At 35.7% G+C, this 25,261-nt stretch overlaps 1 protein-coding gene across 5 annotated transcripts in view; it reads left to right on the top strand.

Moving 5' to 3' along the window:
* Trpm7 (transient receptor potential cation channel subfamily M member 7) overlaps positions 1 to 25,261 on the top strand; it is an 86,423-nt gene that overhangs the window by 34,203 nt on the left and 26,959 nt on the right. For 3 of the 5 annotated variants that reach the window (XR_012909702.1, XM_075962067.1, XM_075962068.1), the window contains 15 exons: positions 724 to 796; positions 5,674 to 5,774; positions 7,731 to 7,865; positions 9,569 to 9,622; positions 11,059 to 11,199; positions 12,183 to 12,317; positions 13,248 to 13,528; positions 14,830 to 15,058; positions 15,810 to 15,965; positions 16,047 to 16,190; positions 18,024 to 18,152; positions 20,226 to 20,504; positions 21,561 to 21,735; positions 22,377 to 22,503; positions 24,475 to 24,659. Coding sequence is in view for 4 of the 5 variants with exons in the window: in XM_075962067.1 (XP_075818182.1) it covers positions 724 to 796; positions 5,674 to 5,774; positions 7,731 to 7,865; positions 9,569 to 9,622; positions 11,059 to 11,199; positions 12,183 to 12,317; positions 13,248 to 13,528; positions 14,830 to 15,058; positions 15,810 to 15,965; positions 16,047 to 16,190; positions 18,024 to 18,152; positions 20,226 to 20,504; positions 21,561 to 21,735; positions 22,377 to 22,503; positions 24,475 to 24,659 (2,344 nt within the window). In the remaining variant the exon portion in view is untranslated. Of the gene's footprint in view, positions 1 to 723; positions 797 to 5,673; positions 5,775 to 7,730; positions 7,866 to 9,568; positions 9,623 to 11,058; positions 11,200 to 12,182; positions 12,318 to 13,247; positions 13,529 to 14,829; positions 15,059 to 15,809; positions 15,966 to 16,046; positions 16,191 to 16,683; positions 16,816 to 18,023; positions 18,153 to 20,225; positions 20,505 to 21,560; positions 21,736 to 22,376; positions 22,504 to 24,474; positions 24,660 to 25,261 lie in introns of those variants that run through there. The other 2 variants (XM_075962070.1, XM_075962069.1) reach the window with 2 other exon arrangements.

Raw genomic sequence — 25,261 nt, 5'->3', positions numbered from 1 at the left:
TTGTCTACATTTAGACATCTGTGTAGTTACAGAAATATGTACATGACTTCAAAAATTTATTTCTGTATAAAAATGATTATATAGGTGTGTATGATTTTGTGGGCATACATGGAGGTCAGAGGACAACTTTGTGGAGTCACTTCTTTCCTTCTACCTTTACATGCCTTCCTGAGACTGAACTTCATTGTCAGTTTTATATGGTGTCCTAATTATTTTTTTGTTGCTGTGTAGAGACACTGTGACCTAGGCAACTTAATAAAAGAGCATTTAATGAGGTCTTAAAGTTTCACAGGGTGAGTTCATGATCATCATGGCAGGGAACATGGCAACAGGCAGACATGGAGCTGGAGCAGTAGCTGAGAGTTTTCATGTTACTTCCATGAAACAATAGCCACAAGGCAGGGGAGCTAACTGGGAATAGTGTAGGCTTTTGAAACCTCAAAGCTCACTCCCAGTGACATACCTCCTCCTATTAGGCCACATCTCCTGATTCTTCCTTAACAGTTCTACCAACCATTCAAACGTGAGCCTACTGGAAGCATCCTCATTCAAATTGTCACATGGCAAGCACATTTACCCACTTAGCCATCTTGCCAGTCCTGTAGATACCTGTTTCTATACAAATCTCTATATAAATATTTTTCTTTGTATTATTTGAAATCATTTTTGTTTTATAATACTTTGGTTTTAAAAATGCATAATATTAATGTTTTTTTTAAATAGATTACTGTTTTCCACATTGGATCAGAGGAACATCAAGATATAGATGTTGCAATACTTACTGCACTGCTAAAAGGTAAAGTTTTTTTAAATTTTGTTTTGGTTTTATTTTTGTTTTGTTTTTTGAGACAGGATCGATCTATCTCCAAAGTCCTGGCTGTCCTGGAACTTACCTAGATCCTCCTGCCTCTGCTTCCCAAGTTCTGGGATTAAGGTCTGAGCCACCATGATTGACTAAAATGGTAAGATTCTAAACTCTTATAAAATTATATTTAATTTATGTCTTATTTATATAAGGTAGGACTTTTCATTTAACTAAAGGTTAAGAAGTGGGTTTTTCAATAGTTTTTTTAATGAAAGATGTTAATTTTTAGTTTGACAAAAGATTAGTTTTATAGATTTGTAGTTTTCTCTCTTGTAGAATTTTATTTTTTTTAACTTTATGCATCCAGACTCTACTAACTACTCAAGCTTGTGACAGGTTTTATATTGGCCAGTTATTTCTGGGCATGGGACCAGTCCTGGAATCCATGGTTTATTTTTATAGAGGGGACTTTTGTTTTATTTTGGTCTTTTTAAATTTTGTATTACTGGCTTTTTGTTTTGATTTTCATTTTGGGCCTGGTTTTATGTGTTTGAGTTTATGCATGCGTACATGCTTGATGGGGGAGAGACCATGATGTTGAGGAGGTAGAATAACCATGATCAAACACATAAGTAAAAGCAGTTTTTTAATTAAAAAAAAATAACGTGGCAGGTGTGAATGTGGGTAAAATGTTTGCCGTACTGGCACCTGTCTAAAAGGCCAGGAGTGGTACTGTGCACTTGTAACCCCAGTGCTGGAGGCAGAGATAGCTGGGCCTCAGAGGGGCTCATTGTTAGCCAGTGCCTCTGAAAGGGCAGACTCTAAGGAAGTGAATGTTCCATCTCAAACAAGGTGTGGAATATGCTATTTTCTTTTGAAGAAAATTTGAAAACTAGTGTTGTCTTCTAGGACTAAGAGATTGATATATATGTACTTTGTTTTTCTCCCAGAATTTTACCAGAGATATCCACTGATAAAATGTACAGTGAAAAAATATTTTCAAAAATAGAAATGAAAATAGTGTCCTGAGTACCTGAAAACAACATATTTGACAGGAGCAAAGGGGCACTGTTTTGTTATCCATAAGGATGTTCGCAATATTAGACCACAGAAAATTGCCAGTATTTTTTTAAATAATTTAAAAATTATATAATTAAGTATATATCATTTTGGGATCAAGAGATGTGTAAATATTAAGAAACCCAGAAACCATAAATATAGTAAGTAAAAAAGAGATAACATAAATATCACAACATAAGATAATGTAAGATAGCTATCTGTTCTGTTTGCCATATGTAGTCTGTGTGCTAGCCTACATGTGGAACAGTAGCTAAGAGCTTTCATGTTGAAACAATAGCCTACATAGCCCATTTACCTTTTCTTCGTCTTACAAAGGAAGAAACTAAGGAGTCAATGTTAAAGTGGAGGAATTTGAAAGATGGCTATATTGAACTATTGAGATGACTGAGTGGATCAAAGTACTTGTCACATGAGCCAGACAACATAAGTTCAGTCCTGGAATTCCATAGTGGAAGGAGAGAATTAATTCATGAAAGTTGTCCTCTGGATTGCACATTATTGCTGTGACACGTTCACACCCAGACCCACCCACACACAAGTAATACATATAATAATTTAAAGGCTATAAACTAAAGAAAAAGATGAATATCTTTTTGATTTTTCTTTTTCGAGATGGATTTTCTCTGTGTAACAGTCCTGGCTGCCATGGAATTCACTTTGTAGACCAGGCTGGCCTCAAACTCACAGAGATCTACCACCATCTGCCTCCGAAGCAATGGAATTAAAGGCGTGCACCACCACTGCCCAGCTGAGAAAAATGAATATCTTATGGGGAAAATGAGTATTAAAGTTTGAGGAAGAGTCCAAAGACATGGTTAATAGAATTATATTCTAATATTATTATATAAAAATAAGGCTTCTGTGTGCTAACCTAGTCTGATAAATGTAGCTCTCATTCCTCATCAGAGCAGCTTGTTTTTACATAAGTTAAGGACCTTTACAAAAAAAAAACCACAGCTGCCTAAAACGTGAAGAACAATTTTTAGTGTAGTGCCCAATTCCAGTGCTGCATTTACATGTACACAAATGTACACTTAAGGAACATTTTGAAAGAAGACTGTAAGAGCCAGAAGACTAGGAAGTCTGCTATGATGTTGTATTTTCTAGCTGTGACAGGGTTGCCACATGAAATCTCAGCAAGATCTAAACAATGATAACACCAAGACGTGTAAAGTAGATGGGAGATTCTCACAAGGTCCCCACCCCTAGGTGAATAATAACAACGGGCAATTAACCACTGCTGAGAGATAAGTCTTCGCCATGAAGAAGTCCCACAATTGGTTTTTCAGTACCGGATAGTCAGCCCTAGAAAATAAATTTTATTTATTAAAAATAGTAAATTATCTTATCTTTGCTGGATAGTGGTGATGTACGCCTTTAATCCTAGCACTGGGGAAGCAGAGGGCAGCAAATCTCTGAGTTCAAAGCCAGCCTGGGCTACAGACTGAGTTCCAGGATAGCCAGGGCTACACAGAAACCTTGTCTCAAAAAACTAATAATAATAATAATAACAATAAAGTACAAATGAATTTTAAATAAATGCCACTCCCTCCTCTTCCTTATAGAGAAATACAGATCTTTGTAAATGGTACATGCTTCCTGAATATATCAAAATCTTTAAATGGATATTCTTTTTGCTTTTTGTTTTTCAAGACATTGTTTCTCTGTAACTGCCTTAGCTTTCCTGGAATTTGCTCTGTAGACCAGGCTGGCCTCAAACTCACAAAGATCCACCTGCCTTTGCCTCCTGAGTGCTGGGATTAAAGGCATGTGCTACCACCACCAGACTTAAAGTGATATTGTTATGTCCAGAAAATTAACCTAGAGAACTGTTCTATTTAAATAATCACATGTTCACTAAAATATACTTGAAGAATTTTACAGTACGCTAAATATCTATGTACTGGAATTTTTTAAGTAATCATGCTTAAAAGATTAATACATATAAAGTAAAATTATGTATTCTGTTAAGGAAAGCTATTAAACTTTCATTTTTTTAGTCAGACTTGCTCTGTAGATTTACCTGGCTTTAATCTCATGACAGTCCTCCTGATGTAGCCTCCCAATACTGATTTTACAAATGCTACATACCATGTCACTCTGTGTGTGTAATGTCTGTGACCCCATTTCTCTGTGTGTGTTTAAATGTGTATGTGTCCAGATTAAGGCGCTTCTGAACTTGGAGTTCACTGATCCTGTGAGACTTGTTGGCAAGCTTGCTCCAGAGATCTGCCTGTCTCTCCTCCCCATCCAAGCCATAGGGTTGCATTTCTGCCATCAGCTGGGTGTTGGGATTGAGTCCTGGCTCTACCCTGCTAGAATCTTCTAGGTGAAGTTACTAGAAGCTGTGCCTAGTTAGAGGATCAGAGGATGGGATTATCACCTGTTGGCCGTTGACTGCCAGTCAACAGTGTATTTAAATCTACATGGTGTTAATAAAAGGGGGCTTTTGGTTTCAGTGTTAAAAGGTCTGCATGTCGGTCTGTCTCTGCGTCTGTATTCTCAACCTCCAGTCCCTTGCCCGAAGCTCGCGAACTGAGTTCTAGCTCACAGAGCGCAACATGGGGGCGCAGTGCGCGGCAATCTTTTTTTTTTTTCCAAAAGTGCTGGAAATTGAAACTCAGGTCCTCATATTCACAGAGCAAATATTTTATTCACTCTGCCATCTTCTTATTCCTGTGTAAACAGAAGTGTCTGTCCTGCCCAGTCTCAAAGCTGTTCAGTCCCAAAGAAACACATAGAGGCTTATATTAATTATAAACTGTTTGGCTTGTTGGTTCATGCTTATTATTAACTAGCTCTTACAACTTAAATTAACCCATAATTAACTTAAATTAACCCATAATTCTTGTTTATGTTTAGCCATGTTGCTTGGTTTTTCTCAGTAAGGCATTCTTACGTTCTGCATCTGGCTGGTGACTGACTTTCTGCTTTACTTCCCAAAATTCTCCTAGTCTGGTCTCCCTGCCTGTACTTCCTGCCTGGCTGCTGGCCAATCAGTGTTTTTCATAAACAGTATACAAGAGCATTATCTCACAGCATCACTGATTCTATTTATTCAATCTTTAAAAAAATGCACGATTTATGTGTGTTTATACACCCATATACATTTGAACATGCTATGATGCATGTGTAGAGATTGGAGAACAACTTGAGTTGGGTTTCTTCTTCTACCCTGTGGAGCCAGGAGATAGAACTCTAGTTGACAAGCTTGGGAGTAGGTACCTTTATCCACTGAGCTCTCTCAGATCCCACTCAATAATCCCCCTTTTTTAAAGTGTATTCCTGTCTTAATAATTTAAAGTATATGGCTATAATTTCATGTGCAGAAAAGTACGTTAAACATTTTTCAGAGCTGGAGAGATGGCTCAACGGTTAAGAATATTGACTTCTCTTCCAGAAGTCCTGAGTTCAATTCCCAGCAACTTTATGGTAGCTCACAACCATCTATAATGCGATCTGGTGCCCTCTTCTGGCATGCAGGCATACATCTGGGCAGAACAGTGTATACATAATAAATAAATCTTCTTTATAAAAACAAAACATTTTTCAGAATCGTTGAAATACTGTGTCTGTGATAGAAACAAATAATCTTTTGGTTTCTCAGTGCCTACATTCTGATTTTTCCTTTTTCAACTAATGAAGTGATGTAGTTTTTATGCTTGAAAATACAAATGCTCCATGCTGGTTGATGCCAGCTGTGTAAATTAAAGGGCTCTAAGGAGAGTTTGTAAATGCTTGCAAATTGATGGACATATGCTCACTAACTGTTTTCTTTATTCAATTAGGTACTAATGCATCTGCATTTGACCAGCTTATCCTTACACTGGCATGGGACAGAGTTGATATTGCCAAAAATCATGTGTTTGTTTATGGACAGCAGTGGCTGGTAGGTAGATAATTCAAATACATAATATAATTAAATTAGCTACAGTGGACACTTAGTAGCTACAGGTTTTGTATCCATGGATTCCCCCAACCACAAAGTGAGTGCTATGTAGTTAGCTACAGAAATATCCTTTCTTATTCCATAATCAATATAGTGTTAACATTTGCTCTATTAAACTCAGTATCTTGAGTAATCTAGAGATAGGATATTTGTGTTACCATAGACAGTGTACATCATTTTGTTAAAAGTTGAGCTTCTGTGAAGTTGGTATCAGAAGAAGGTCCTGGAACTAGTCCCCACTGCAGAAAGGAGTGACTGTAAGTATTTATTGGGATTGTGATTTATACTCAGATTTTACCTTTCTGCCCCAAATGGAAATATTAGTGAGGTATATTCTCTTAATAACTTTGTTTTTTAAATAATATCTAAGGTATTTTAATAATATATACAAATTCTAAAAGACTTAAAAAGTCTTGGAACTCTTGCTCTGTGTACAGAACTCACTGTGACCTGCCTTAGTTTTAGTATGGTTCCTAAGCAGTCCCTCCCTTTACTCTGCATTCATGATTTATTTTTCTACTCTTAGGAAATACATTTTTTGATGGCAAATGTATTTTTTATGTTCCCCTCCCCAATATATGCAATGCCTGTAAAGTGTCTGGCTAATTAAAGAGTAAATATAATGTGTAGAATAGAACAGAGGATCAAAAGGAGAATAGAGTAAGATTAGAATGTAAATTAATAACGTAACAATTACATGTAGTGACAGAAAATAATCCTACTTAAAATAGGAATAACATCTATGATAAATTATAAGCTGTTAATTTAGAAAAATTTGCATTCTTGTGAATTTGACCTTATTTTTTTAGTATAACATCAAAATATTTTCCTTGTCACAAAACTGAGTAGTGAAAAATTTTTTTTAAAGAAGCAGTTTCTGTCTTGAGATTTTATCATATATAGCAGGTATGTGTGATTACCAAGTAAAGAACATTAGAGGCCAGGCAATAGTGGCACACACCTTTAATCCCAGCTCTTAGCAGGTGAATCTCTGAGTTTGAGGCTGGCCAGGTCTGCAGAATGAGTTCCAGGACAGCCAAGGCTATACAGAGAAACCTTGTCTCAAAAAACCAAAAGGGGGGGGGGTGATCATTAAAAAAAATACATTAGAGACCATACCGTCCTTTAAGTAAGGAAAACAGAAAATGAATTGGGAAGTGATATAAGATACTAGAGGGAAACTGCCTAGTTGTATGGAAAATGTTTGGGGACGGAATCAAAATACATTTAAGTTTTTCCCCCACCCGAGAAAGGGAATTCACTACACAGACCTTGTCCTTGAACTCACAGAGATCCACCTGCCTCTGCCTCCCAAGTGCTGGGATTAAAGACGTGCTCCACCATTGCCCAGCAAGAATCAAAATATATAAAATAGCAGTGTAAAACAGTGATTTCCAAATTAATTTTTGCTACGAAGTTCTTTTTAAATATGCAGTGATTAAGTATTAAAGTAGAGCTGGGATATAGTGTAGCAGATAGAGTACTTGTCTAGTTTGTAGGACGCCCAGCCTAGCTTGCATCCAGCACTGTGTAAAATGGAGTGGATAACACACTTGTCTAACTCGAGTGCTCTAACTGGAGACAGTAAGCAGTGCTTTACCCTGAGCATTTCCTGGCTCTGTTTTCTCAGTTTAATTGGTGATGGACTGTGTTGCTTCTTTCTCCCACCCCCACACAACATTTGCTGTCTTACAGATAGAGCATTTATGTAATGTTATTTAGGGAATCCTGTGAAATGTAGATCTTTTTATCCATTCTCTAAAAATCTTAGGTTACTGTTCTGCATGTTTCTCAATTTGTTTTCACACTATTTGAGAAAATGTAGGTATAAATCATGAGAATTTGTATTTAAGGAGTCAATAGTTGGAACATATAAAATATATTTTTATATTTTAGGTTGGATCCTTAGAACAAGCTATGCTTGATGCTCTTGTAATGGATAGAGTTTCATTTGTAAAACTTCTCATTGAAAATGGAGTGAGCATGCATAAATTCCTTACCATCCCCAGATTGGAAGAACTTTATAACACTGTAAGTCTGACAAAATTCTTTGTTCATTGTTTTATTGTCTTTAAAATGTCATTTTATCTAAAAAAATATATACTCCTATTGGTAGTTTTCAGTGTTTTAGTTGTTATGGGTGGAGAAAACAGTCACTCTTAGTATTGATTCTTATATGACAGTCTGAAGCCACTCTCCAGTTTTAGAAGCCCTTCTCTATTGACTTAGCCATATGGGAAGAGTGTTGATATAATAATAACCCATCATTTCTTTTCTTTCTTACCTTTTAAAAGTATAGGATAGACTTCTTATTTAGAGGATGATGTGTTACTTTGGTTTTTTACTCTTTTGTTTATTGGAAAACATACACAATATTTTTCCTTTCTTATTTCTTAAATTTATGGTTGTTGACCTTTTGGTATCTTTCGTTTGGTGTATTTTCCCCATTTTTCTTGTAAAAACTTAATCTTATTTTATTTAATTTTGTTTTGTTTTATGAGACAGGGTTTCTCTGTGGCTTTGGAGCCTGTCCTGGAACTAGCTCTTGTAGACCAGGCTGGCCTCAAACTTACAGAGATCCACCTGCCTATGCCTCCCAAGTGCTGGGATTAAAGGCATTCGTCACCACCGCCTGGCGAACTTAATCTTTTTTAAAATTCATATTTCATAATTCATAATTTCAGATAGGGCAAATACTTTGTGATTTTCTGTGGATCCAATGCAAATTTAATTGAACTTTGCTGTGAGGAATACTAAGCAAAGCCAAGTTTTATAACTTTTAGAAAATTCGTCAATTTCTACTACTTTTTTATTCTTTGGCCATCTCTAATTGACTTCACTGCATTTTAATTTTCTTATCTCTATCTCTTTAATCTCTTACCTTGATCAAATTCTTTAGTTTTTATAATATACTCTGCTATGTCTTTCTGTAGTTTAGAATTTTTTGATGACTCTTTAGTGTCTACACCGTATAGCTTGATTGTTTTCAGAAATAGACACTGGCGATTTTAAAGTTAGGAGACAGGTTCTCACTATGTTGACATGACCTACCTGCAACTCTCAGTTTAGACCAGGCTCAGTTTAGACCTAGAACTCATAAAAGTTGGAGTGCTTCTGCCTTAGAGTGCTGGGATTGAAGGCCTGTGTCACTATGCTAGATGGTAGCTGAAGTTTTACCCTACCTATCTTCTCACTTCATCTTTTTATTTGGTACCTCAACCTCAGATAGTGTGGGTGTTGAGGGTATTACCTACCATTTTCCAAACACACAAACTATTTAGAAAAGCACTGATTTCTTGATATGTTCACCTGCTTTTTTCTATCTAGTCTTCATTTATTAAAATTTTATTCTGTGCATAAAGCAGCTCACATATTCCACTGTTTCCAAGAAACCTACTAGACTAGTGAAGGATTATATCTTCCTCCATGGGTTATACATTTCTTTTGAATAGGGTTATAGTTTTATCCACTAATACTATCTAATATAATTACACTGAACTTTATTTGTGTCCTGTCTCTTCTTAATTGATGAAAAAATTAATAGGGTTACTCATTGTTATATGAAGTTTCTTACTGAAATATAAACCAAATATAAAACAGTAAAACAAAAATTGATTCCATTAGCAAGGAAGTCTTTAGCATTTGTTCAAGAGGGTCTTTGTAAGTACTATAAGTAACAAAAAGGGAGATTGTTTAATTTAGACCAAAGCTAATAGTTTTTTTTTTCCCTAAAGAAACAAGGTCCAACTAATCCGATGTTGTTCCACCTCATTCGAGATGTCAAACAGGTAAGAAACTGTCTTTGTTATAGGAAAACTTGACCTTTCAGTCATTTGCACTTTATTTTTGCCCTCAAAATACCTAAGTGCATTTTTAAAATGTACTAGATAAAATAAGAACCATCTTTGTCATAAAAGTAAAGAACTTAGAGCTGCAGAGATGGCTCAGCTGGAATAGCAATGGAGAGATAGCAAATTCTGTTCCCCAGCACCCACATGGTGCCTGACAACAGTCTGTAACTCCAGTTCCTGGGCACTAGGTAGACAAGTCGAGATGTCAAACAGGTAAGAAACTGTCTTTGTTATAGGAAAACTTGACCTTTCAGTCATTTGCACTTTATTTTTGCCCTCAAAATACCTAAGTGCATTTTTAAAATGTACTAGATAAAATAAGAACCATCTTTGTCATAAAAGTAAAGAACTTAGAGCTGCAGAGATGGCTCAGCTGGAATAGCAATGGAGAGATAGCAAATTCTGTTCCCCAGCACCCACATGGTGCCTGACAACAGTCTGTAACTCCAGTTCCTGGGCACTAGGTAGACAAGGTTCACAGACATGCATGTGGGCAAAATACCCATACATACATAAATTAAAAAGTTTATAGTAAAGAACTTACTATATCTATACCAAGAAAAAGAAAGCTTGTGATATTTGTCCCAATTTCCTAAGCTTTTGTCAGATGGAACACAATACATTTTTTTAAAAAGATTTCTTTATTTATTATATACACAGTGTTCTGCCTGCATGTATCTCTGAAGGCCAGAAGAGGGCATCAGACCTCACTATGGGTGGTTGTGAGTCACCATGTGGTTGCTGGGAATTTAACTCGGGACCTCTGGAAGAGTAGCCAGTGCTCCTAACTGCTGAGCCATCTCTCCAGCCATGGTTGTTTTTTTTTTTTTTGGTTGTTTTGTTTTGTTTTTGTTGTTGTTTTGTTTTGTTTTTTTGAGGCAAAAAGGTTTCTCAGTGGCCCTGGCTATCCTGGAACTATTTCTTGAAGACCAAGCTGGCCTCGAACTCAGAGTTCTGCCTACTTTGGCTTCCCGAGTGCTGGGATTAAAGGTGTTCACCACCACACCTAGCAATAAAATAAACTTAATAAACACAAAATGTCAATTCTATGTTTTTTTTAATTTATGTAATAAATTGTGATATGTGCTATATTTATATTTATCTGTGTATGGAATGTGGGGGGGGGGGTGTAAAACTGAGCTGTCTTTCTGGGTTAAATTGGAGTGATTTAAGTCATACCTGAGACCTCAGAAATGTTAGAACCTCGTCATCTTTTATGAGAAAACAGAAATATTCATTATTTCTTCTGTAAAGAGCAACCCAATTTCTTATAGCAAATAATAGTTCTCAATTTAGCAAATTATGCATATTCCCATGTCTGGCAAGTCAACATTGAATAATATTATCCTGTCCATTTAATATTTTGTTTCTAGGGTAATCTTCCTCCAGGATACAAGATCACTCTAATTGATATTGGACTTGTGATTGAATATCTCATGGGAGGAACCTACAGATGCACATACACAAGAAAACGTTTTCGATTAATATATAATAGTCTTGGAGGGAATAACCGGGTATGTATAGTTTTAGTGGTTAAATGTTAAGAATTAGTTATAGAAGCCAGTCGGTAGTAGCACACACCTTTAATCTCGACACTTATGAGGCAGAAGCAGGCAGATCTCGAAAAACAAACAAAACAACAACACAAAAGAATTGGTTATAAGAGCTGAGTTTGATGGGGCATACCTGTAATTCTAGCATTTGAGAGGCCGGTACAAGAGGATAGCTGTGAGTTTCAGGCCAGCCTGGTTTATATATAGTAAGTTACAGCTTAGCCAGTATGCTGGTGAAACCCTGTCTCAAAATAAAACAAACAAGAACAAAAACAACAACAACTAAAGATTTTAAGGGGATGAAAGTAGTTCCAAGGTAGAATGTTTGCCTAGTTTGTATAAGTCAGTCCCTAAATTAGGTGCCTCTCATCATATAAAGGACAGTGTTCGTTTCATTAGAATACTGACAGTGACAGTTGACGTTGAATGTGAGTTTTCAGCTGATGTGGCAGTGCACACTTGTAATCCTAGCATTCATGCAGCAGAAGCAGGAAGACTTCTGTGAGTTCAGTGTCAACCTGGTCTACAAAGAGTTCCAGGCCAGCCAGGGCTACTTAAACTGTCATAAAACAAAGCATGAGGATCAGACTAAAAGTAATTAAAATATTTTTTTAAGGTGGTTGGTAGCATGTACATATTTGTAGTATCAGTTCCTTGGGTGGCTGAGCTAGGCTTGACAACGTTAGAGACAGTGCTATCACTGAAAGAAGAGACAACTATAACCAGAGGCTGGATGAGTGTCCATCCTTTGTGTCCAGAAGCAAGAGCCAAAAGTTCAAGGCTACATAGATAGATTTTTTTCAAAAGAGAAAGGGAGAGAAAATGGTAGTTAGAATCCTAAACCAACTATTTTTATATGTAGACAAACATTTACAAATGTTTATAATTTATTCTGGAATTTTTTTTTATAATGTGTCAGCTTTTTAAAATACTCTCATTTTCAGAGGTCAGGTCGAAATACCTCTAGCAGCACTCCTCAGTTGCGAAAGAGTCATGAAACTTTTGGGAATAGAGCTGATAAAAAGGAAAAAATGAGACACAATCATTTCATTAAAACAGCCCAACCCTACAGACCAAAGGTATGTTGATTTATTCTTTAACAAAAATAGGTTTGGGCAGGCAGTGATGGCACAAGCCTTTTATAGTAGCACTTTGGAGGCAGAGACAGGTGGATCTCTGAGTTTAAGGCCATTTTGTCTATAGAGCAAGTTCCAGAATAGCCAGGGATACATAGAGAAGCCCTGTCTTAAGCCCTCTGCCTCCCCCAAAAGATTTGTTCCGCATATTAAAGGTGTAAATATTATCCTTCCTAAATTTTGCTTTTTGCTAATTTGTATTACTAGGTAAAACTTTGATTTAGTAAGAATTATCTTTTGGTTTGGAACTTTTATACAGGTGACTTATTTTTTCCATGAATAAAATTATTATGAATTAGTAATTGTATTGTTTGTCCAGTTTTAGCTATGATAATAACCAGACTTAAAAATTAAGTGACTTTAATTTTTATTCTAGTATATACAATAAAATTTTATTAAATTTAGATTTTATCAGATATTATGACCGTGTCTCAGCCTTTTTGTTGAATTGACGTTTTTATAAAAATGAATCATGAATTATAATAAAAATAAAGTTAATGAATTTTACATTATTTTTTACAGGCTGTTTATTTAAAAGTTTCTTTCAGCCATGCACTGGTATCCTAGCACTCGGGGAGGCAGAGCAGGTGGATCTTTGTGAGTTTTAGGCCAGTGTGGTCTACAGAACAAGTTCCATGATAGTCAAGGCTACACAAAGAAATTCTGTCTCACCAAAAAAAAAAAAAAAAAAAAAAAAAAAAAAGGATGGTTGTGGTTGTCATATGGTCTTGTTATTACTGTCACTACTGGTTTAAGATCCTGGAGGTCAGATTTAAGCCTCTTTGCCTAGTAGATAGTCTGTGTTCTGTAGACTTAAATCCCAGCCCTCATATGGCCTTATTGTGAGTCTTACAGTGTTTATTTCCCTTGAAGATGGATGCAACTATGGAAGAAGGGAAGAAGAAAAGAACCAAAGATGAAATTGTAGATATTGATGATCCAGAAACCAAGCGCTTTCCTTATCCTCTTAATGAGTTATTAATCTGGGCTTGCCTTATGAAGAGGCAGGTCATGGCCCGCTTTCTATGGCAGCATGGTGAAGAATCAATGGCTAAAGCATTAGTTGCCTGTAAGATCTATCGTTCAATGGCATATGAAGCAAAGCAGAGTGACCTGGTAGATGATACTTCAGAGGAACTGAAGCAGTATTCCAAGTGAGTGACATGAAAGTGTTTGCCTGCATGCTCTGGTGCTGTCTTTAACAGAGATGTGTGTAGGGTTGAGGAGGGTATTGAGTTTATTGGTATAAGCAAGACTGATATTTTAGGTGCATTATGTAATTTTAAAAATTTGAAAGACGCTTGCTGTTTGATATGTTAAACATTTCAGAAAGCAAGAAAGAAATGGGAGAGTTAAATAAGTATACCTAATAGTAATTATGTTAAGAATTCTGTTTGGAATGGAAAATAAGGAATGTGGAGCTGGCGATTTGGCTCAGCAGTTAAGAGAACTGGCTACTCTTCCAGTTCAATATCCAACACCCACATGGTGACTCACAACTTCCTGTAACTCCAGTTCCAGAGGCTCTGATGCCTTCTTCTGACTTTTGTGGACTCTGCGCATTGCACACTTGTGATGTATGTACATATACTCAGGCACACACATACCCGTAAAAATTAACTTAAAAGAAATTAAATTAAAACAGTGAAGTTCTAGGATAATTTAAGAGTAGTTGGTTAAAAGTGTACTTTTTAGACTGGGTGTGTAGATAAACTCAGTAGTATAGTTTCTTTAAAATAATTTTTTAGTTTATGTGTTTGGGTATTTTACTTCCATGTTTGTCTTGTGTGCCTAATGCCCAAGGAGTCCTGAAGGGGGATGTCATATCCCATGGGACAGAGTTACAGACAAATGTGATTCTCCATTTGGGTGCTGGGAATTGTATATATACCCAGGTCCTCTGGAAGAACTACGAGTGCTCTTAACTGCTGAGCCATTTCTCCAGCTCTTAATTTTTAAATTATATTTTATTTATTCTTTTGGAGAGGGTAGTAGAATTTTTTTGTTGTTGTTTTTGTTGTTGTTTGAGACAAGGTTTCTCTGTGTAGTTTTGGAAACTGTCCCGGAACTCTGCTCTGTAGATCAGGCTGGCCTTGAACTCACTGAGATCTGCCGGCTCCTAAATCCCAAATGCTGGAATTAAGGCTTGTGCCACCAACGCTCAGCTGGTAGTAGAGTTTCTAACATGCTGTTTGTTTGTTTGTTTATCGAGACAGGGTTTCTCTGTAGCTTTGCACCCTGTTCTGGCACTAGCTCTTATAGACCAGGCTGACCTCGAACTCACAGAGAGCTACTTGCCTCTGCCTCCTGAGTGCTGGGATTAAAGGCGTGCGCCACCACTACCCAGCCTCTTACATGTTTGATTCTCAGCAAAAACAAAACAACCTTACAGTTTCTTTACCTGAGTATACTTTAGTGTTTTTGTTGTTATTCTTTATTTTGTTTTGTTCTGTAGTGATTTTGGCCAACTAGCAGTTGAATTACTGGAACAATCCTTCAGGCAAGATGAAACCATGGCTATGAAATTACTCACTTATGAACTGAAAAACTGGAGTAATTCAACCTGCCTTAAATTAGCAGTTTCATCAAGACTCAGACCTTTTGTAGCTCACACCTGTACACAGATGTTGTTATCTGATATGTGGATGGGACGGCTCAATATGAGAAAAAATTCCTGGTATAAGGTATTTTAAAAATAACTAGATTTTGATTTAAAGTATATAATGAGATACATACTATATACAAATTAGCCTACACATATAGTAAAATTATTTTCTAGTATAATAGACAATTAGAACTTGCGGAAATGAGTGATTATTAATTTGTAGAATTCCAGATCTATCATCTGCAAACTTCATGTATTATTAAGGTGTATTGAATGCATGTCTCCTAGAGTATAAAATAGATTAGTGCAGCATATCAATGTATACAGGACCTAAGGATAAGAATTTGGGTAAAATGGTTAGTCCTTTCAGTTTTGTCTTTATGAGAAGTACTACTTTAAACTTCCTTTTTATTTCCTCATACATCTTTTAATATAGTAAAAAATTAGAAGGCAGAATATTGTGTAAGAGTGATATGTAAAGTTTTAGAAATAAACTTTGTTTTATGACTGAATAATGAGTCTTCATGCTATAGGAGAGGTCTCAGGTAAAATAACAACAGCACCTTCATAATGTTTTAAGTTTTCTCTAAATAAAAATATTTTTTAGCAAATTATGATTTTATTTAAAGGACCGTTCTGTACTGATTATTCAACCTATGCTGACACTACCATAGTACTAAGATGATACAGTATGTAAAGAAAAATGAATTTTTAATTTTTCCTACAGTTTTGTGGTAAAATTGGCAGCACTCAAAAGATAATTCATGTGTAACTTACTGTTTTCTTCTCAAAGGTTTTAAAATGGAAACTTTTATGTCTCAAAATTCTAGGTCATATTAAGCATTTTAGTTCCACCTGCTATATTAATGCTAGAGTATAAAACCAAGGCTGAAATGTCCCATATCCCACAATCTCAAGATGCTCATCAGATGACTATGGAGGACAGTGAAAATAATTTTCACAACATAACAGAAGAGATACCTATGGTAAGGATGGAGGACCACAGAGCAGGTATATTTATGTTTGTTATGAGTAAATAGATACCAAATATATATTTTTAATTTTAGGAAGTATTTAAAGAAGTAAGGATTTTGGACAGCAGTGAAGGAAAGAATGAAATGGAGATGCATATTAAATCAAAAAAGCTTCCAATCACACGAAAGTTTTATGCCTTTTATCATGCACCAATTGTAAAGTTCTGGTTTAACACGGTATGTTTTTGAATTGTTATGTTCATGGTTTGGCTTAATGGGTTTATTTTTTTGTTTTTTAGTTCTGAAAAGCATAGTTTTTTGTTGTTGTTGTTTTTGTGGGGTTTTTTTGTTTTTTGTTTCCGAGATAGGTTTTCTTTGTGTAGCTCTGACTGTCCTGGAACTTATTCTTTAGACCAGGTCTGGCCTCGAACTCAGATATATCCGCCTGTCTCCCAAGTGCTGCAATTAAAGGCATGCACCACAAAAGATGCTTCTTAGAGAATTTTAAATCTGGAATCCATATTAATTTTCGTATAATTTAGATCATTGAAAATGCATTCCTTATTAAAAGAGCATTACATTGGCATACTTCATCTAAGCTACTGATGTTTAGAATAATAAGCACTAACAAATTTTAGTTCTAATTTTATTAAATAATGTAATAAGCATATGCCTTTCTAAAAGGTAACAAATATAAGCCAGTTGTGGTGGCACATGCCTTTAATCCCAGCAGGTGGATCCCTGGGAATTCAAGGCCAGCCTGCTCTACATAGAGAATTTCAGTACAGTCTTCAAAAGGCAAACAGAAGGTAACAAATACAAATTTCTATTAATATTAAAGTTGTGAATATAGCCCAATAGTAGGGGTATATGCTTAACATGTGTGGGATCCTACATTCAACCCCCAGTACTTGGTAGAGATAGGGAAAATCTAAAGTAATGCTGACAGCTGGCAACATGACTGTAAAGGTAGGACAGAACCAAATCTACAGTGTTGTCTTCTAATTTCCACATGTGTGCTCTCTCTCTCTCTCTCTCTCTCTCTCTCTCTCTCTCTCTCTCTCTCTCTCTCACGCGCGCGCATCTAACACAATCATAATAAACAAAAATAGTGCTAAAAGGTCAACTGAAAATGATAAATTTGTAATTTGTGTTTTGTGGTTGTACAGATAGCATTCAGAAATGTTCATAAATAAGTCTGCTACTTTAAAGTGGAAGGAAGGAAGAGAGCAATCCAGACTTTATTTACAATGACCATTGCTATAGTCATGTGCTCTGTTGTTCTGCATTGGCCCTTCTCTTAATCTGTGGGGAAAATTTAGTGACAAAAGCATAAGTTCATAAAAGTATGGATCTATATGTTGAAATGTAGTTTTTACTCATTGTTGGTTCTCTAGAACATCTAGTGGGATGTCTTGTTGGGGGCATCTTCTAGGGAAGAACACATTTGTCTGAGAAGATAATTTTGGTTTATTTGAAACAGAGCTTCATGTAGTCAAACTGATCTTGAACTGGATACGTAAGCAAGGCTGGCCTTGAGTTCTTGATCCTCTTGCCTCTACCTCACAAGTGCTGCACTTAGAAATTTCTGATGCTTGTTTATGGTGACATGTGCCACCCATACCTCCCCTCCCAGGAAAACAAAGTAATGGTGTTTGTTCACTTTCATCAGTACTAGACAGTTGCCAAAGTTGACAAATGGTTTTGTGTTATGACGAATATTTTATAGTTAATTGCTTTTTCACTCATACTCATGCTTTATTACCCTGAGATTAATTTATTACATTTCTTTTTATGAAGATTTCTTGTTCCTTCTAGATGCAGATAATGCAAACCTCTATTATCTGATCCCCTAATTCTGTCCCACTGAATTAATGAGGATTGCTAATATTTGCATTCATTTTAGTGGCTGCTTAAAACAGCCAGCCCATGTTGCCACATGAATATTTGCCTTTATAGTTCCCTAGTCTACCATAACTCTAATTAGATTTTGTGTATACAGAAATATGTCCATAATGTTTTGTTTTGTAATTAATTTTATTCATATAACTTTTATTTCTTTTTTATTAGTTGGCATACTTAGGATTTCTGATGCTTTATACATTTGTAGTTCTTGTACAAATGGAACAGTTACCTTCAGTTCAAGAATGGATTGTTATCGCTTATATTTTTACCTATGCTATTGAGAAAGTCCGTGAGGTATGTCTAGTTTTTCTTTCCAGTAACTGTATGTTATACATGCATGCAGGATTCTTTAATTTTGTTGTGCTTATGGGTATGTTCTTGTAATTTCAGTGATACGTGGAAGTCTAGAGCTTGTTATTTTGCCATTCTGAAAACCATGATCTTTAAAAAATGCTTAAGCAGAGCAGTGTTGGCACACACCTTTAATCCCAGCACTCTGAAGGCAGAGGCAGACGGATCTCTGAATTCAAGGCTAGTCTGGCCTACAGAGCAAGTTCCAGGACAGCCAGGGCTACACAGAGAAACCCTCTCTCAGGAAAACAAAACAAATTGGTTATTAGTAACTTATGTTCACTTTGCTACAATTAACAAATATAATAATTTTTCTCAAAATCAAAACATAGATTTTATTTTTATCTTACTTCCTCAAGTTTCACATGATCGCTGACATTCTTCAGAAGTAATGAATGTGCATGGTGGTAGTCAGGTAAATTAAAGGTCGGTTTCCATTTAGCACTAAGGCTGTATACCCCCTAGAGTGCCCTGTGTTAGTCCCAGTCACCAGTAGGATTTATTTGTGTCTCTTACTTTTCTACTTTAAAATTGGAAATTTTATAACATCATAATTTTGAGAAGGGAAAAAATTTTTTCTTTCCTTAAACAAAAACAAAAAAAATCTTAGGGGATGGGGAGTATACATCTATAATCCCAGCACTGAGAGGCAGGCTCAGTGCTTTAGGAGTTCAGGATCATCTTCTGCTATACAGTGAATCTGAGGACCTGTCTGGGCTGCTCGAAACCCTGTTTCAAAAATAAAATAAACATTTAGTTTATTTAGGTTTGTTTTTGTTTTTTGAGACTGGGCTTCTCTGTGTAACTTTGGAGCCTGTCCTGGAACTCTCTTTAGACCAGGCTGGACTCAAACTCACAGAGTTCTGCCATCCTTTGTCTCCCAAGTGCTGGGATTAAAGTCAGGTGCTGCCACCACCCGGGTATTTATTTCATTTTATGTTTATGAATGTTTTAGCTGTGCTTGTGTGTGTATCTGTGTGTTTGGTGCCAACTGAAGCCAGCAAAGGGCATCAGATCTCCTAGATGAGTTATGAGCTGCCATGTAGGTGCTGACAATCAAACCTAGGTCCTCTGGAAGAGTAACCAGTGTTCTTCACAGAGCCATCTCTCCAGCCTAAAAGACTCTTTTGTGTTGTGTTTTGTTTGCGTGTATGAATATGTACTATGTGCCTGCCTGAGTATTTTCTATTTAAACTAGTTGCTGTATACTTGTAAATAGTTTTGTATAAGTAATTAGGCATAGTATTTCCCTCCTATTTGCTACTACAGAAGCTTATTAAAATACCTAATCATGGCAGTCCATGTATTTTTGAAATCTATTGTCATCATGGCTGAAATTAATTTGTTTAATGGTAAGGAATTCATAGCATTTTTGCATGTATTTGTGAGAATGGCACTAATTGTATCTGCCTTTTGTGGGAAGGGAAATTGCTTGAGGAAAGCAAAAGCAGGCATTACTATTGGGAAACACTTATTTTGTAGCTTTGAATATATTACTCAAAAGGTAATGCTTTTAATTACTTGGGTAGTAGATTTTTAATAAGTTAGATATTTACAACTACTTCAATCATTGAATTATTTACCTTCTGCAAATAAGGCAGTTTTGGAATGTGTTGCCAGTATAGGCAAATACTGTTTTGATTTGAAATAAAACATTTGAAAAGCATTTCTCATCCCAACTTCCTACTTACATCAACTTGCTGAGCAAGTAATTTATAAGAAGTTGTTTCTGTTTGTGTGGTTTTGGGTTTTGTGACAGGCTCTCACTATATAGTTCTGCCTGTCTCTGCCTTATATGTTTTGGGATTAAATGGTTTTGTCACCATGCCTGCCTCCAAAAGGAATCTTTCATCTATTAACCTTTTATTTTATTATTAGATACATCTTCAGATACAAGATCCCAGATACCTTGAAACTAAAATATAGCTAAAATTCTTCTGTGGTGTTATAGTTGGATTCTATATATGTTTTAATTGAAAGGATTTGAGTCACCTTTTTTTCTTGTTAAACCTTTAGGTCTTTATGTCTGAAGCTGGGAAAATCAGCCAGAAGATCAAAGTGTGGTTTAGTGACTACTTCAATGTCAGTGACACAATTGCCATAATTTCTTTCTTCATTGGATTTGGACTAAGATTTGGAGCAAAATGGAATTTTATGAATGCATATGATAATCATGTTTTTGTGGCTGGAAGATTAATTTACTGTCTTAATATAATATTTTGGTATGTGCGTTTGCTAGATTTTCTAGCCGTAAATCAACAGGCGGGACCTTATGTAATGATGATTGGAAAAATGGTAAGTTGAAATATCTGCTGAAATGCATGAATTGTTTCTTTAAAATTATAAAAATATTTTAATATAGCTTTACCTGGACCCACAAATATCTGTTAGTTAGGTTTGTTTGCCTCATACTCTTAATCTCCCATTCCTTAAGGATATTCATCAATGTGTGTGTTAATGTGGAGTGTGATTGTGATGTATGTGGGTGTGTCTGGTGTGTCTGAGGGTGTTTATATATATATGTGGTGGACAGAAGATGACATTGGTTGTTTTCTGTTACCCTTCATCTTATTCCCTGTGATAGGGTGTCTCGTTGACACTAACCTTTTCTTCTTCCCTTCTTTCTTCTCTTCTTTCTCTTCCTCACTTCACTCTCTTCTTTACATTCCTGTCCCTTCCTCCTTTTCTACTTTTTTGCTCCTGTCATTTTTCTTTAATTTTGAGATCATATTGAGCTATAAGAAATAATAATAATCCTGTTAGCTTTTGTCTTGCTTCCTCCAAAGGTTGTATCTCCATTCTTCCCCTTTAAACTTTATCTTGCATGTTCTTGACCTCTTTCTTATCTGTGCTGTACTCACAAGGGTCTTTACATTTCTTTATATTGAAGATTTGCATTGTGGTATATGTCTCTAGTCCCAGGTTCTATGATGTGAGCAAAATACAGATGTATGAGGCAAAGTGGGGGAAAGTCTTCATTTCATTGTTAGTTGACAAGCCTTAAGAGTTGCATTTACTGAAATTAAGCCTCCAAATTTGCCCATGTAACTATAGTTTTTTATGTCTTTATTAGATAGGCTATATTTTGAACTACTGTTAGTTTATTATAGAGTCAAAGACGCCTGTATTTGCTTAGCATCACTAATCATTTTTAAATACAATCTCCTTCATAAGGTTTATGTAGTGATAACATTTTTCTGAATGCTATTATCAGCAATAAATGGAAGCTCAAATATTCTACTATCAATTACAACATTAGAAATACCTTTTAGGATGAAAATTTGTTACAGGACTTAAATTCTCTTGTGTCTTAATAGTATCCCCTTCCCCCCCCCCTTTTTTTTAAAACAGGTCGCCAATATGTTCTACATTGTAGTGATAATGGCTCTTGTATTACTTAGTTTTGGTGTTCCCAGAAAGGCAATACTTTATCCTCATGAAGAACCGTCTTGGTCTCTTGCTAAAGATATAGTTTTTCATCCATACTGGATGATTTTTGGTGAAGTGTATGCATATGAAATTGATGGTAAGAATTTAATGTTTTTTTGGTTATCTTGTAAAGTTAGACTTACATTCTAAATTATTGTATGCTTTCCAGTCAAACTTAAATGTCCTGCACAATGCATTAACCGCAGAAAAAACAAAATGTGTAAACTAAGTTATAGACTTCATTATGTCTCCAAAGAGTACTAAAATGCATTTTAAATATAAAATTACTAGATTTGGGGTCTGGAGAGATAGCTAAATGATTAAAAGTGAGGATCCGAGTTCAGTACAACACCTACGTTGGGTGGTTCTGACTCACTTAGTTTACTGTGAATCCGTCTTATTCTTTTTAAGTTCAGATATTTTTCTTATATAAAAGCTATATTTCACTGTATCCAGGGGTTTTATCTATGTTTACCCTCAGTCTAAATCTGTCTTCAGATAGATGAACATGCACTAACCCTTGCTTTTATGTATAGTTCAGTAGTATGGCAGAACCGAAGCCCCACAGCCCTCAGTGTTGGAGTCCTTGTAAATTACAGCAGGCTCCAGTGTGGCCTGTCAAAGGTCCTTGTCTTTTAACTCTTAAGCAGATTTGCAGATGCTCAAATTTTTCTATTGAGACAAAGAACCTGGAACACCGAACTATTATGTTTAAAATTCTTTTCTCTCTTCCCAAAGTGTGTGCAAACGATTCTACTGTCAAGGAAATCTGTGGTCCTGGCACATGGCTGACTCCATTTCTTCAGGCAGTCTACCTCTTTGTACAGTATATCATTATGGTTAATCTTCTTATCGCATTTTTCAAGTAAGAATTTTATTTACTTTATTTATTTGATACAAAGTTCTCATTTTGAATGAGATACTGAGTTTTAAAATCTAAGTTTTATTGAGACTTAAAGTATTAAAATATTTTGGAAAAATAAGACTTGATTTTTCAAATCAGAGGAATTCTAAATGTTAGGTTTTATTATTTTCAACATAAAATCCGTGTGTGTATTTGTGTTTTATATCTGTACTCCTTCACATGCATATGTGCATAAGGATGTGTATGATATGGAGGGTGGAGGTAGATATTGGGTGTGTTTGTTGATCATTCTCTAGTTTAAATTTAATTTTTATTTTCTGTGTTTAGGTATGTTTTTGCTTGCATGTATGTCTATACTACATTCAAGCAGTTAACAAACTGTTGTGAGCTTCCATGTGGACCTTGGGAACCAAACTCTGAAAAAATAGCCAGTTTAGTTAATGGCTTAGTTGTCTCTCTAGCCCCTCCCCATTTTTTAAAAGATTTATTTATTATGTATACAGTTCTGCCTGTATGTTTTCATATATTCCATAAGAAGGTACCAGATCTCATTATAGATGGTTGTGAGCCATCATGTGGTTGCTGGGAATTGAATTCAAGACACCCCCCCCTGTAAGAACATCCAGTGCTCTTAACCTCTGAACCATCTCTCCAGTCCCAATCTCTACCTTACTTTTAAAGAAAGGGTCAAAAGACTGGTGAGATGAGCTGATAAAGGTACTTATTAACAAGTCCCCAGGACCTACATGGTGAGGAGACCTGTGCACATGACACACATAGGAAAAAAATGTTTTAAAATTTTTGATCTTTATCTCAGATTTTTCTTGGGTTGCTAGAGAATTGCAGAAAAACACAGAACTTAACAGTAATTATACTTGATATTTAGGTTATATTCATATAACATTTTTTTTTTTTATTTTCTAGACAGGGTTTCTCCGTAGCTTTTTGGTTCCTGTCCTGGAACTAGCTCTCGTAGACCAGGTTGGCCTTGAATTCACAGAGATCCGCCTGCCTCTGCCTCCCCAGTGCTGGATTAAAGGCGCCACCACCGCCCGGCTTCATATAACATTTTTGAGAATATATAAATTGTGGTTCTCAAAATAATCTTACTCTGTGTGTGTATGTAAATGTGCACGTATTTCTTGAGACAGTTCTGGCTGTCCTAGAGCTATCTTTGTAGACCAGGTTGCCCTGCGTGTAGATCCACCTCCCTCTGCATCACCATGCCTGGCAGTTTTTAATGACTATGTCATTCTCCATGATCTAGACCATATTTCATGCCAGTATATTAAACTGCTCCATTAGATTATCATTTTTTTGCTGCTAAACGTTTTTTCTTTTAAAAAAAATATCTATTTATTATTCATACAATATTCTGTCTGTGTATATGACTGCAGGCCAGAAGAGGGTACCAGACATCATTACAGATGGTTATGAGCCACCATGTGGTTGCCGGGAATTGAACTCAGGACCTTTGGAAGAGCAGGCAGTGCTCTTAACCACTGAGCCATCTCTCCAGCCCGCTAAACGTTTTTTTGAATTTTTTTTTTCCTTTCTAAATGTTCAGAACTGTTGAGGATATGTACTTCTAGGGCTGTTTGACTTTAAATCAAAATAAGGCTGTGTCCCTAGCTATGTAAACCAGGCTGGCCTCAAACTCACAGTTATCTGTCTGCTTCTCTCTCCCAAGTGCTAAGGTTAAAGACTGTTTTATCCATTACATATAGTTTTGTAAAAGCCTCAAGCCATTTCCTTCCTGCCCATTTTTCTAAGGTTATTATTAAGGTCCTCAACAATATCAACCTTTATGTTATATATAGTTTTTTGTTTACATTTTTTTTTTTTGGTTTTTCGAGACAGGGTTTCTCATTTTTTGAATGAAAGTATACTAAAGTATGTAGTACAGAATTGAGGTGAAATATTTAGTATTAATATTTCAGAATATAACTGCTTTATTTTTGTTCATTCTAGTAATGTATATTTACAAGTGAAGGCAATTTCCAATATTGTATGGAAGTATCAGCGTTATCATTTTATTATGGCTTATCATGAGAAACCAGTTCTGCCTCCTCCACTTATCATTCTCAGCCATATAGTTTCCCTGTTTTGCTGTGTATGTAAAAGAAGAAAGAAAGATAAGACTTCTGATGGACCAAGTAAGTAAAATAAATTAAGGAAAATGGTTTTTTTTTTTTTGCTTCTCAATATTATACTTGAATGCTAAATATTGATTTTAGAGATAAGCTATTAGATTAGTTATTGTGAAAATTCTAAATTTGTCTCAAAGCAATTTTAGGTACAGTTTGAGTATCTGCAAATAAGAACTATGATAATTTGAATATTAAAGACCAGTCTTTTTAAGAATTAGAGTGAGCACATAAAGTGATAGCTGTGAAATCAAACTGGCCAGAAGACAACTAAAATTAAAAGTTACTAAATTATTACAAGTGCTTTCAAACATCAAATGTTTGATAAAGTGCAAATAACTAGACACAGCAGGAAAACACCTGAGTCTGGGTAAAGAGTGTGATGACATGGGTTGGAGATATTTTGGTTGATTAGGGCGCCTACTTTCCTCATCTGCTATTTTCTCTTTATTAGGCCAAATAGTATTTTTTTTTTCTTTGAGATAGGGTGTATTTTGGAGGCTGTTTTGGAACTTTGGACGAGGCTAGCCTGTCCCTGCCTCCTGAGTGCTGAGATTAAAGGCGTGTGCCACAACCACCAAGCCCAAATAGTACCCTTGATTATTCTTATT

This window comes from Microtus pennsylvanicus, chromosome 2, assembly GCF_037038515.1.
Source record: "Microtus pennsylvanicus isolate mMicPen1 chromosome 2, mMicPen1.hap1, whole genome shotgun sequence".
In the NCBI taxonomy this organism is placed as follows: Eukaryota; Metazoa; Chordata; class Mammalia; order Rodentia; family Cricetidae; genus Microtus; species Microtus pennsylvanicus.
The sequence above is the reverse complement of the archived record's forward strand: the minus strand, read 5'-3'. Positions and strand labels throughout refer to the sequence as shown.